General features: G+C 42.0%; 1 protein-coding gene across 2 annotated transcripts in view; it reads left to right on the top strand.

Moving 5' to 3' along the window:
* Positions 1 to 13,634, top strand: part of dnaaf5 (dynein axonemal assembly factor 5) — an 89,232-nt gene that overhangs the window by 63,759 nt on the left and 11,839 nt on the right. For both annotated transcript variants that reach the window (XM_078418105.1, XM_078418106.1), the window contains exons 9-10: positions 2,643 to 2,790; positions 13,280 to 13,430. In XM_078418105.1, coding sequence (XP_078274231.1) covers positions 2,643 to 2,790; positions 13,280 to 13,430 — 299 coding nt within the window. The remainder of the gene's footprint in view (positions 1 to 2,642; positions 2,791 to 13,279; positions 13,431 to 13,634) is intronic.

A 13,634-nucleotide genomic window follows, 5' to 3' on the forward strand; every position in this document is an offset into this window, starting at 1 on the left:
ACAAAATATAAACAAGCAGAACATCTTGAATGTATATTCATCCGAAAAAGAAAGGGTAGATTAAGCCTGTCGGGGAACATGTTGCTGGCCCCGATTTGTCCAGCTTTTTTTCTCTCGCTTCTAGTTCCATTTCCCCTCATCCCCACAATCAGTCTGAAGAAGGGTCCCGACCTGAAATGTCACCTATCCATGTTCTCCAGAGATGCTACCTGACCTGCTGAGTTGCTCCAGCATTTTGTGTCTATCTTTGGTATAAACCAGCATTGCTGTTCCTTTTTATTACAAGGGTAGGTTAATGTTTGGGTTTTTAGCAGGTTTTGATGGAGCAAACGTAAAGCTCTAAGGGAAGGGCTAGTTTGATCATTGTTTTAATGAGACTATCCCTCGTGCAAGGCACACCCTCAATCGGAGTAAAGCCACAGTCTTGTATCACAAAATTAGCATTTTTTTGAAATCTTGCATTGTGCTACAACAGAATATTTAGCAGTTACACCATGCATGACAATATACTACAATCAGTCTGAAAAAGGGTCCCGATCTGAAACATCACCTGTCCCTTCCCTCCACAGATGCTGCCTGACCTACTGATTTAGTTTAGAGATACAGCATGGAAACAGGCCCTTCAGCCCACTGAGTCTGTATCGAACAGCGATTCCTGTACACGAGCACTATCCTACACACTAGGGACACTTTTTACCAATGTCAATTAACCCACAAACCTGTACGCCTTTGGAGTGTGGGAAGAAGCAGGAGCACCCAGAGAAAACCCACATGGTCACAGGGTGGAAGTATAAACTCCGTACAGACAGCACCCATGGTCAGGATTGAAACTGGGTCTCTGGCATTGTAAGGCAGCAATACCGCTGTGCCACTGTGCCACCCTTTTTTTCCAGCACCTTTGTGTTTTGCTCAAGATATTCAGATCTGTGGTTTAGTGTGACAGATAATTTTGGAGCAAAAGCAAACTGCTGGAAATACTTAGTCAGTCAAGCAGAATCTGTGGAGGCAAAGGAGTGGTCGATGTTTCAGGCCAAGACCCTGCACCCGGACATTTTGATGGATTAGTATGCAGTACTACTACATTCATGCCTCTGTTCCTTCTCACTGGGCTGAGAATGCTAGGCACGGCATTATTGAAGATGAAAATATGCTAGAGATGCAAAACTTATTTATTACCCATATTTCGTAATACATTTTAAATTGTAAACAACAACAGTTGTAAACATTGCATCTTTTTAATTTAGTTTAGTTTCGAGATACAGCATGGAAACAGGACCTTCAGCCCCCAGCGTCCATGTTGACCATCGATCACCTGCACACCAGTTCTATGTTATCCCAGTTTTGCATTCTACACACTAGGGTAATTTACAGAAGCCAATTGACCTGCAAACCTGCATGTCTTTGGAATGTGGGAGGAAACCGGAGCACCCGGAGAAAACCCACGCAGTCACAGAAAGAACTTTGTATACATAGCACCCGTAGTCAGGATCAAACTCAGGTCTGGCGCTGTAAGACAACAACTCTACCGCTGCTCCACTGTGCTGCCCATCTACAACCAGTAAAATCCTACTATTAAAGATAAATTGAAAATTGTTCCATCGTTTGAGATTCCTGTTGTCAAGATGTCAGGCTGTGCAGATAATGTTGGCCTTGTTCCATTTACAGATCCAGATCTGATACTTTTCATAACTTTACACAGTGGATTATTACGAAACTAGGGCATGTTCCAGACTGGTTTGGTGCATGACTTGTTCATAGCCGTGGGTCAGGAACTGAATAGGTATTTCAATGCATTGTCTTAGCGGTAGTTGAATTAATGTTTAGGTTCTTTGTTGACAACGTTTAAACTGCTGGTTCTAGGTGGAAGTTTTCAGCTCAAATCTACCACATTGGCATTGTTTACTTTATAATTTGGTGAGAGCAATCCAGAATTCACAGCCATTGTTACAGATACTGAGAATTGACAGATTTATCACAGATGTGAGTTTACTTTGTTGAGCTTAGCACTGCCACTCAATGGAACTGGATACCTCTGCAACCACTCTGAATGAATTCTGTGGTCATTTATTTTACGGAAGGTATTTTGCATAGTTGTCCAAATGATGAATTCAGTAAAAGGGCGGCACAGTGGCGCAACTGGTAGAGCCACTACCTCACAGCGTCATGGGTTCAATCCTGACCTCAGGTGCTGTCTGTGTGGAGTATACATCTTCTCCTTGTGACTGCCTGGCTTTCTTCCAGATGCTCCGATTTCTCCCTACATCCCCAAAACATGTGGGTTTGTAGGTTAATTGGCCTCTGTAAATTGCCCCCAATGTATAAGGTGTGGATTTGAAAGTGGGATAACAGTGTGAACAAGTGATCGGTGGGCCTGTTTCTATGCTGTGACTCTACACTTAACTAAACTAAGCATTCCTCATTAAAAACAAAAAGATTGCTTCTGTAACCCTTTCTTAGCTATATGATGGATATAAAATCCATCTACAATTGCTTTTAGTTTTCCAATGTAAAAGTTGATCTCAGTGCATTCTTTTTGGACAAGGTGTTTATCAAGTTGTTAAATACTTACGAAACATAATCTCTTTATAACTACTATTCTAGCAGAACCAATTACTACGGTTATTTTTTCATGTGTTTTGTAGGACCAGTCCTTGGAGATTCGCTTGATGTAGTTTTTCCAGTTTTGATAAACTGCTTTCAGCCCAGCAAAGATCCTGAGGTGCGCCTCAAACTCTTCATGGTTTTATCAAAATTACTGCTGAATGCCAACGAAACTCTGAATTCTCAAGGGTAGGTACATTGTTGATACAGGTTTAATTTTGATGCTACCACTTTTGCCCAAGGAAGAATTAGTCATGATAACCCTTAATATCTCACATTGAAAGATCAATAAAAGAGTCATTGCTTGTCTGCTCAGTTTCCTGTAAGCTGCATGGTAAACATAGAGATAAATTGCTCCTTGCTGTGCAGTGACCACTGTAAAACCACCAGCAGGTATTTTTGCATCGTAGTGAAGGTGTTGATGTCAAAAATGGAACATGAATCAGTGGAGGTTTGCAAGCAAATACTGTAACATCTATGTCTCATATAATTCTAATACAGAAAAGGATCAGAACGCCTGAGCCCTTCATGGTCATCGATCACCACAGGGCAAGAACACGTACTAAAAATCCTTTTTAAATTTGATTTTTTTAATTTTGTCTCGTAGTCCAGGAAAACAAGACTTTATGATAACACCCGCAAGGCAATGGCTCTTTGGTTATCTAGCATGGGTTTAGAGGGGAAGAATAGAAATGCCCAAGCCTTGTAACTGGGGCAAGCCCAGGCCCATATTCCTCTGTGGCTAATGAAGGCCATTAGTTCAGACATCACCTGCAACCAATCAGAGATTTTCATCACTTTGGTCACCTCACAGGTAACTTCTCATAAGTTGGTGGTGTGCAACTGGGCAAATAGTTCTGTTTCCTCAAAATCTTCTAAACTTAATTAATGAAATTCCATTAAAATGTTTTAAAATGCTTGTGAAGTTATCACTGTTTCACTCCCAAGTAGTTTATTTGAGTTGTTATGAAAGACCAATCGTGTCTAAGAACTATAAGATAGACACAAAATGCTAGAGTAACTCAGCGAGACAGGCAGCATCTTGGGAGAGAAGGAATGGGTGACGTTTCGGGTCGACACCCTTCTTCAGACCACACCGCCAAAGGCCCCAACCGCCGTTAAAGTTCACATGTCCAAGAACTAATTCCCCTTCATCACTGTTTTGTTTAATTTAGAGATACAACGTGGAAACTGGCCCACCGAGTCCGCACTGACTAACGATCATCTGTAAACTAGTTCTATGTTATCCCAGTTTCACTTCCTATGCACTGGGGGCAATTTACAGAAGCCAATCAACCTACAAGCTACACATCTTGGAATGTGGGAGGAAACCAGAGCATCCGGAGAAAACCCACATGGTCACAAATTCTGTACAAACAGCACCCGTAGTCAGGATCAAACCTGAGTCTCTGGCGTTGTAAAGCAGCAACTCTGCCGCTGCACCACTGTGCTGCCCCCTACATGAATACTGTTGTGTGCTTTAATTCTGGAATTTTTTTCAAGCTTATAATTCAGCTGACAGGTGCGCAATTTCTCATTCGTGGCTGAAGGCCACATATTTAAATTCTTTGTCTCAAGTGGACTCTAATGGTCGTGCTAGATATCTGTTAGACTCTGTAGACGGGGTAGACTCCAAATGTTGATCATACACTTTCTGTGTAGACCACCCACTTGTTTTGCATTTCACTGCTATTTTCCTTTATTCTTTGTTTTGCATGATTGTTTTCAAGGGAGAAACCTTTTTACTTTCTTTGCATGTGTGAATCCTCACTGGGTAGCTGTTAAAAGCCAAACCAACATTTGTGCTTTGTTGTGGGCATTTTAGCTATCAACAGTCATGAATAACAATGGCAACACACAAAACCCGAAAGGGTTCATTGAATGTAGCCCACCTTGATGATTTGCATTTATTTTGCATTGAATTATTAGGGGCTTAAAATCATGTTTTCTTCCGGAGGTAATCCAAGATCAGTCTCACAAAATGCATTTAAATATATATTAAGAAATTTCTTTTAACAATGCGACGCATCAGATGGAACTTGAATGCACTATTGATCAACAACTGCTGGGTCTATTTTAACAATAGTTAGAAGGGAGCGCCACCTCCTGGGCTGTTGATATTGTAACAGAAGGAAGTGATTCTTCTCTCTCTTGTCCTCAAAACCTATCCTTTTGGCACGGCCATGCCTCTGGCTATCTGTCCTAAACTCACCTCACTCAGCTTGTGATTTTTTAAATTTCATAAGAATTTAGATTTTCTTAATGCATTTATTGTATTTAGGCATTGCTGGCAAATCCAGCTTGTGTTGCTTACCTCTAAATAGTCTCGAGAAGGTGGTGCAGAGGCATCTTCTTGGACTGCTTCAGTGCCTCTGTTGCGAGTACTTCAATTGTGCTATTAAGAAGGGAATCATAGAGTCATACAGTGTGGAAACAGACCCTTCGGCCCAACTTGCCCACACTGACCAACATGTCCCATCTACACTTGTCCCACTTGCCTGCATTTGCCCCATATCTCTTTAAACCTGTCTTATCTATGTACTTGTCTAATTGTTTCTTAAACGTTGCAATACTCCCTGCCTCAACTACCTCCTCTGACAGCTCGTTCCATACACCCTTTGTGTGGAAAAAGTTTACCCCTCAGATTCATATTTAATCTTTTCCTCTTCACCTTAAACCTATGTCCTCTGGTTCTTGATTCCCCAACTCTGGGTAAGATACTCTGTGCGTCTACTCAATCTGTTCCTCTCATGATTTTATACACCTACAGTGCTGTTCATAATGTTTGGCACAAAGACCCTTCTTTTATTTATTTGCCTCTGTACTCCACAATTTGAGATTTGTAATAGAAAAAAAACACATGTGGTTAAAGTGCACATTGTCAGATTTTATTAAAGGGTATTTTTATACATTTTGGTTTCACCATGCAGAAATTACAGCTGTACATAGTCCCCCCATTTCAGAGCACCATAATGTTTGGGACACATGGCTTCACCGGTGTTTGTAATTGCTCAGGTGTGTTTAAATGCCCCCTTAATGCAGGTATAAGAGAGCTCTCAGCACCTAGTCTTTCCTCCAGTCTTTCCATCAACTTTGGAAATTTTATTGCTGTTTATCATCATGAGGACCAATGATGTGCCAATAAAAGTCAAAAAAGCCATTATGAGACTGCGAAACAAGATAAAACTGTTAGAGACATCAGCCAAACCGTAGGTTTACCAAAATCAACTGTTGGGACATCATTAAGAAGAAAGAGAGCACTGGCGAGCTTACTAATCGCAAAGGGACTGGCAGGCCAAGGACAACCTCCACAACCGATGACAGTAGAATTCTCTCTGTAATAAAGAAAAATCCCCAAACACCTGTCCGACAGATCAGAAACACTCTTTAGGTGTGGATTTGTCAATGACCATTGTCCGCAGAAGACTTCATGAACAGGAATACAGAGGCTACACTACAAGATGCAAACCACTGGTTAGCCGCAAAAATAGGATGGCCAGGTTACAGTTTGCCAAGAAGTACTTAAAAGATCAACCACAGTTCTGGAAAAAAGGCCTTGTGGACAGATGAGGCGAAGATTAACTTATATCAGAGTGCTGGCAAGAGCAAAGTATGGAGGAGAGAAGGAACTGCCCAAGATCCAAAGCATACCACCTCATCTGTGAAACACGTTGGTGGGGGTGTAATGGCCTGGGCATGTATGGCTGCTGAAAGTACTGGCTCACTTATCTTCATTGATGATACAACTGCTGACGGTAGTAGCATAATGAATTCTGAAGTGTATCTTGAATTCTGAAGTAAATCCTATCTGCTCAAGTTCGAACAAATGCCTCCAAACTCATTGGCCGGCAGTTCATTCTACAGCAAGACAAACATCCAAACATACTTCTAAAGCAACAAAGTTTTTCAAAGCTATAAAATGGTAAATTTTTGAGTGGCCAAGTCAATCATCTGATCTGAACCCAATGGAGCATGCCTTTTATATGCTGAAGAAAAAACTGAAGTGGACTAGCCCCCAGAACAAGCATAAACTAAAGATGGCTGCAATACAGGCCTGGCAGAGCATCACCAGAGACGACACCCAGCAACTGGTGATGTTCATGAATCGCAGACTTCAAGCAGTCATTGCATGCAAAGGGTATGCAACAAAATACTAAACATGACTACTTTCATTTACATGACATTTGCTGTGTCCCAAACATTATGGTGAACTGAAATGGGAGGACTATGTATAAAAACTGCTGTAATTTCTACATGGTGAAACCAAAATGTATAAAAATACCCTTTAATAAAATCTGACAATGTGCACTTTAACCACATGTGTTTTTTTTTTCTTTTACAAATCTCAAATTGTGGAGTACAGAGGCAAATAAATAAATGATGGGTCTTTGTCCCAAACATTATGAAGGGCACTGTATAAGATCACTATATCATAAATTGGCCGGAAACTGGCTTTGATCGTGGGAATTTCAGGAACAAATCCTGTGATCATCTGTTCAGCAATTCTGGTGTGAATGTGGTTGCAAATGCATGAGCCTTTTGTTCAACACACATATAATGTAGAACATAGAGCATGAGAGCAGACTCTATGGCCCACAACGTCCATGCCAAACATAATGCCAGGTTAAACTAATCTCTGCCTTCACATGATCCATATCCCTCCATTCCTTTCATAAACATGTGCATATCTAAGCGACACTATCGTATCTTCCACCGCAACCCCTGGCAGTACTTTCCAGGCACCCACTACACTCTGCGTAACCGCAGGGTGACATAGTGACATTGTGGTAGAAAACATTGTATGTTTTCCCTGTGACCACATAGGTTTTCTCCAGGTGCTTCGGTTTCCACCCACATTCCAAAGATGCAGAGGTTTGTAGGTAAATTGACTTCGGTAAAATTGTAAATTGTCCCTCGTGTGTCGGATAGTGTTAGTGTACAGGGTGATCGCTGGTTAGCGTGGACTCGGTGGGCTGAATGGCCTGTTTCCACGCTCTATCTCTAAAGTATAAAGTAAAAGTCTAAAGTCTCATGTGCCCGACACATCTCCTTTAAACTTGCCCCCTTTCAAGCCATGCCATCAATTTTCTGGGTTTGACCACCATTGATGATGGGTTCTTGCAAACTCCTCCCATTAGCTGGTTAATTGACCACCACCATTGATGATGGTGGTCCAGCTAATGGGAAGAGGTTGCAAGAACCCATCGTCAATGGTGGTCAAACCCAGAAAGTTGATGGCATGGCTTGAAGGTAAAAGGAGGAAAGTTTAAAGGAGATGTGTCGGGGTTGCTTGGTTTATCTAATGACATGCAGTTTGTTGCTGGTTGGCACATATGCTGATCCGTATTGCAGCTTACTTCGGCATAACTAGGAGCAAGAATAGGCCACTCAGCCCCTTGTGTCATCTCCAGCCACCAACAACTCAACAACTGAACTTCATCCCCAAAAAATGGGTGTGGACCTAGGAGCATTATATATTATACCAACATATAATACACCATGATATTTGACTTTTACATGCTGGGAACCTTTTTCTCAGGATGGAAAAAATCAAATACTAGAGGGCACAGCTTTGAGGTGAGGGGGCAAAACGTAAAGGAGATGTGCAGGGCAGCTTTTTTCACAGAGGGTGGTGAGCGCGTGGATCGTGCTGCCATAGTTGGTGGTTGAAGCAGATATGATAGTGGCATTTAAGAGGCTTTTAGATGGGCACATAGACATAGGGAGTGGATGGATATGGATGATGCGCAGGTAGATAAAAGATGGTCTTAGTATCATGTTCGGCATAGGCACTGTGGGTCGAAGGGCCTGCTTTACTTTGGACTTTAGAGATACAGTGTGGAAACAGGCCTCTTGGCCCACTGGGTCCGCGACAACCAGTGAACGCCCCATACACTTGCAATATCCTACACACGAGGGACAATTTACAATTTATAGCAGCCAATTAACCAACAAAACTGTGCATCTTTGGAGGGTGGGGGGGAAACCGGCACACCCAGAGAAAACCCACACAGTCACAGGGACAGCGTACAAACTCCGTACAGACAGCATCTGCAGTCAGGATCGAACCCGGGTCTCTGGCACTGTCAGACACCAAGTCTACCGCTGTGCTGCTTCGCCGCCCCTGCTCTTGTACTGTACTGTTCTATGTATTATCATAGTTTCACATGATCTACCACTAATTTATTTTAATTGATTACAAATACAAAATCAATGTATTTAGAGTGTCGCTTCTAATCTTGTTGTAATTTGGTAATGATAAATCAGATTCTGTTGCCTCACTGCTGCTGTGCCTTCAATTGCTTGTTGTTAGATGTGCTCTGCCTCCCTCTTTGTTGTGAGCCTGCCATGTGCAGGGCCTGAACGCCTTTTCAGTCACTGAGGCTACAGCTGTTATCAAATATGCAGGCAGAGTTGGGAAATACCCAACAAAGAAATCATTCAGAGCAGCCAACAAATCCAGCCATTTGAACCACAGTGTTCCAACTGCACATCAAAGGCTCAACCTTAAATGACACATTGAAGTATATGTAAAAAAAAGGGAAAAGTTAGATTGAAAGTCAACAACTAGGTTTTGAACCACCCGAACACAGTTCTCTGCACCACACCTGTTGTGTACTTGCCTCCGCGGCCGCCAACTCCTTTCTGTTAACCAAGCCAGCTCGCTCAGAAAATATCCTGCAAACTGGTGGTTTTCACGATTTTATTTCATCTGTGCATGTTGTGTGCGCGTACGGAAAAAAACCCTTTCAAAAATATTGAAACACACCTGGAGATCATCCTGGCTTAATTTCTCAAGGAAAATACCAGCTACCAGAAGAAAAAAACCAATCCCACCACTGTAGATAACATAGCTTATGATTATGCAGCACCAGCAGGGACAGCTGGTAGCAGCTAATGGAGGAATCTGATGTTGGATGTTTATGCAGAAATCACCACTTTTTTTTAACTCAAAGCGATTCTGGATGTACCTTGAGTTCGGGGCCAGCCTCCACATTCTTCTTGTAGAAACAAGGAACTGTAGATATTGGTTTACAAAAAATAAGAGGCACAAAGTATTGCAGTAGCTCAGGGAGTCAAGCAGCATCTCTGGAACTCAATAGATGATGTTTCGGGTCAGGACTCTTCCCGACCCAAAACGTTATATGTCCATGTTCTCCAGAGTCATTTTCCAAACTTGCCACTAGTAACATTGATTCTACGGTGTCTTCCGTTATTTATTATCGAGGTAATGTTAGGAAGTAAATCAAGGAAATCAGGGTGGTGAAGTGGCTGGTAGAGTTGCTGGCTCACAGTGCCAGAGACTCAGGTTTGATCCTGACCTCGGGTGCTGTCTGTGTGGAGTTTGCATGTTCTCCCTGTGACCACATGGGTACTCTGGTTTCCTCCTACATTCGAAAGAAGTGCGAGTTTGTAGGTTAATTGGCCTCTGTAAATTGTCCCAAGTCTGCTGGGAGCGGATGAGAAAATTGGGATAACATCGAACTAGTATGGGGAAGAAAGGACACAAAATGCTGGAGTAAATCAGCGGCTCAAGCAGCATCTCTGGAGAACATGGATCGATGATGTTCAATGAGAGGGATCCTCATTGAAACTTACTGAATAGTGAAAGGCCTGGATAGAGCAGATGTGAGATGATTTTTCCACTAGTGGGAGAGTCTAGGACATAGCCTCAGAATAAAAGGACATACCTTTAGAAAGAAGATGGAATTCATTGGCACAGACATCTGTGGAGGCCAAGTCGATGGAGAAGGGTCTGAAGAAGGGTCTTGACCCGAAACATCACCTATTCCTTTTCTCCAGAGATGCTGGCTGAGTTACTCCAGCTTTTTGTGTCCATCCTCCAGTTTAAATTCCATTTGGAATATTTTGGAGGACCAAGAACCCAATCCAAGTGAATGGATATCTTTAAGGTGGAGATTAACAGATTCTTGATCAGTAAGGGTGTCTGGGGTTATGGGGAGAAGGCAGGAGAATGGGGTTGAGAGGGAAAGATAGATCAGTCATGATTGAATGGTAGAGTAGACTTGATGGGCCACATAGCCTAATTCAGCTCCTATAACTAATGAACTTAGGTTTTGGGTTGGGTTCATTGTGATCCTAATTCACAGGGTGGATGTGAAAGTGAGATAACAGAACTAGTGTGAACGGGTGATCGATGGTCGGCTTGGAATCGGCGGTCCGTTGGGTCTGTTTCCATGCTGTATCTTTCAATCAATCAGTTATATTTCTGGAAGAAAGATTATACGTCTTATGAATAGATAAACTCCACGTTACATGCTTTTTAACTATGACTGTTTATTTTTCTTGGCCTGATGTTTCCACTTTACCAGCAGCTCAGGAATGACCATTTGCTGATTTCTGCCTCACCGTATCCACAACCATCAGTCAACTTCCCAGTTAGGCATTCTCTTCACACTCTTTTTAAATGGTCTTGTTCAGTAAAAAACAGGATACAAGGATCGTTAAATAACAAGTGTTAACATGCGCCTCATTGATTTGGAACACAGTTTTTGAAAACACATATTCAAATTTATGTGGCAGTATGTTGTGTTTTCACTTGTTAACTAGGAGTTGCAAAATTTCTGTTACCTTATTTAATTTTTGTTTACGTGATCTGTTGATGCTAATGGCTGAAATTAAAACTTTAGGTTTAGTTTTAGGTTTAGGTCTCTTTGACCTAGGTTGAGTGAAAAACTTTGTTTTACATGCAAGCCAATCAAATCAGATGATATAGACATAGATAAAATCAGGCCTAAGTCAAGTCCAGTAGATGGGGCAACACTGGTGACGCAGCGGTAGAGTTGCTGCCTCACGGCACCAGAGACCCGGGTTGGATCCTGAATACGGATGCTGTCTGTACGGAGTTTGTATGTGCTCCCCATGACCTCGTGGGTTTTCTCCGGGTGTTTCGGCTTACTCCCACAATCTGAAGACCTACAGGTTTGTAGATTTATTGAATTTGGTGAAAAAATTGTAAATTGTTCCTAGAGTGCAGGATAGTGTTAGTGAACGGGGATCGCTGGTTGGCGCGGACTCGGTGGGCCAAAGGGCTTGTTTCCGCGCTGTATCCCTAAACTAAACTAAAGATAGAGCGAAGGGAAAGCTACAAAGTGTAGAATATAGTTGTCATCTGTGTAACGCATCAGTTCCAGAGACAAACTGGGGCACCCTAAGCATTTGCAAACTCTTACATGGTGTCTTCTGTTATTTATCATTGAGGCAATGTTAGGAAGTAACAAAAGGAAATCGGTTTTGAGTATGAGCAGTGGCAACTTGATAAGACATTTTAAGACAACTGGTGCCAGAGCAACTGTACTTCAAGATAGTGTAACTACTTCCAGATCAGATGAAGAAGAATAGTTTGTAACAAAAAGAAAAGAAAGAGAATGATATTAGAACATAGAACAGTACAGCATAGGAACAGGCTCACAAAGTCCGTGCCGAACATGATGTCAAGTTAAACTAATTTCCTCTGCCTGCACGTAATCTATGTCCTTCTATTCTCTGCATATCCCAGTGGCTGTCCACAACCTCTTAAATGCCTCTATAGGATCTTCTCTGCCTCCGCACCCAGCCCTGGCTCATTCCGGGCACCATTCTCTTTTGTTAAAAAAAACTTACCCTGCACATCTCCTCTAAACTTTATCCTTCTCACCTTAAAGCTCTGTTCTTTAGTCCTTGACATTTCTACCCTGCAGAAAAAGGTTGTGACTGTCTACTCGATTCATGCCTCCCATAATTTTGTATACTAATATCAAATCTTCCCTCAATCTCCGAAGTTCCAGAGAAAACAATCCAACTTTGTCCAACCTCTCCTTATAGCTAATATCCTACAAGGATATTCCTCATAGGGTATTGGCTATCCAGGAACCATTCCGGTAAACCTCTTCTGCACCCTCTCCAAAGCCTCCACATTCTTCTGACCTGAACTGCAAACAATACTCCAAATGCAACAAAAGTCCGATAAAGCTGCAACATGACTCCCTAACTTTTATGCCCTGACCATGAAGGCAGATGCCTTCTCTACCACAACTTGATTTAGTCTTGATAATTGTGTAAAATGTTCCTAAATTGATAATGGAGTATATAATCCATGTTAGGTCATGTAAAAGCCTCATAAGAAATGATAAACTTCCATCCAAAGTAGTCAACATTAATCTTTAGAAGAACCCGATAAATACCAAAAATAGTCTTTGCAAATCTACATGACAATTCTCTTATCATTATTCTAGTTCGCTGGACTCTTGCTGAACTTAAAATGTTTTCTTAATGCCAACATTTATAACAGTGGGTGACTTCCGTGCTGGCCTTCTAAATGCACACGAACAGTTTGTGACCTATGGTGTAACTTAAGGAAAAAACAAACTGAATTAGTGAGAAAGTGCTGCATGCTCAAAATTGGATGCTGTTATTTAATAACTTTTTCATCTCCACAAATTTGATTGTTCTCAAGATTAATTTCACCTTTAATGAGAAAATCCAGTCAGCTGAGCAAATAAAATCAAACAAATTTCATCCAAGCCCACGAAACCTCGCCTTGTTATATTATTTTGGGGGAAGCACAACAGGCCTCCCACCCACATCTCTGTTAAAATTAAAAAATTCCACATGCACGGGATATTAATCCTGCCTCAGTTTCTCGTTGCTCACCACGGTGTCTTCTGTTTTGCTTCAGGCGGTTCAGCAGCTACCTGGAGACGCTTGTAAGAGATATTTTGGTGCCTAATCTGCTGTGGCACGCTGGGAGGACGGCAGCTGCGATCCGCACAACTGCCGTATCGTGTCTGTGGGCTCTACTGCATAGCAAGATGATTACGCCGGAACAGGTAACTCTGTCGGGTCAAAGATTCAAAAGCAAGCATGCTGAAAACCTGACAAACGCTAAGCCTTGTGAGCAAATCTCTTGATAAGCTCCCTATCAATTTCACAAAATTAGCATTGTAATAATTCCACGTATACCGCCGTTATTGCAAACTTACCGAGGTGTTAAGTGATCATCAGTGGACATAGGTTTAAGGTGAGGGGGGAAA

This window comes from Rhinoraja longicauda, chromosome 21, assembly GCF_053455715.1.
Source record: "Rhinoraja longicauda isolate Sanriku21f chromosome 21, sRhiLon1.1, whole genome shotgun sequence".
NCBI lineage: Eukaryota > Metazoa > Chordata > Chondrichthyes > Rajiformes > Arhynchobatidae > Rhinoraja > Rhinoraja longicauda.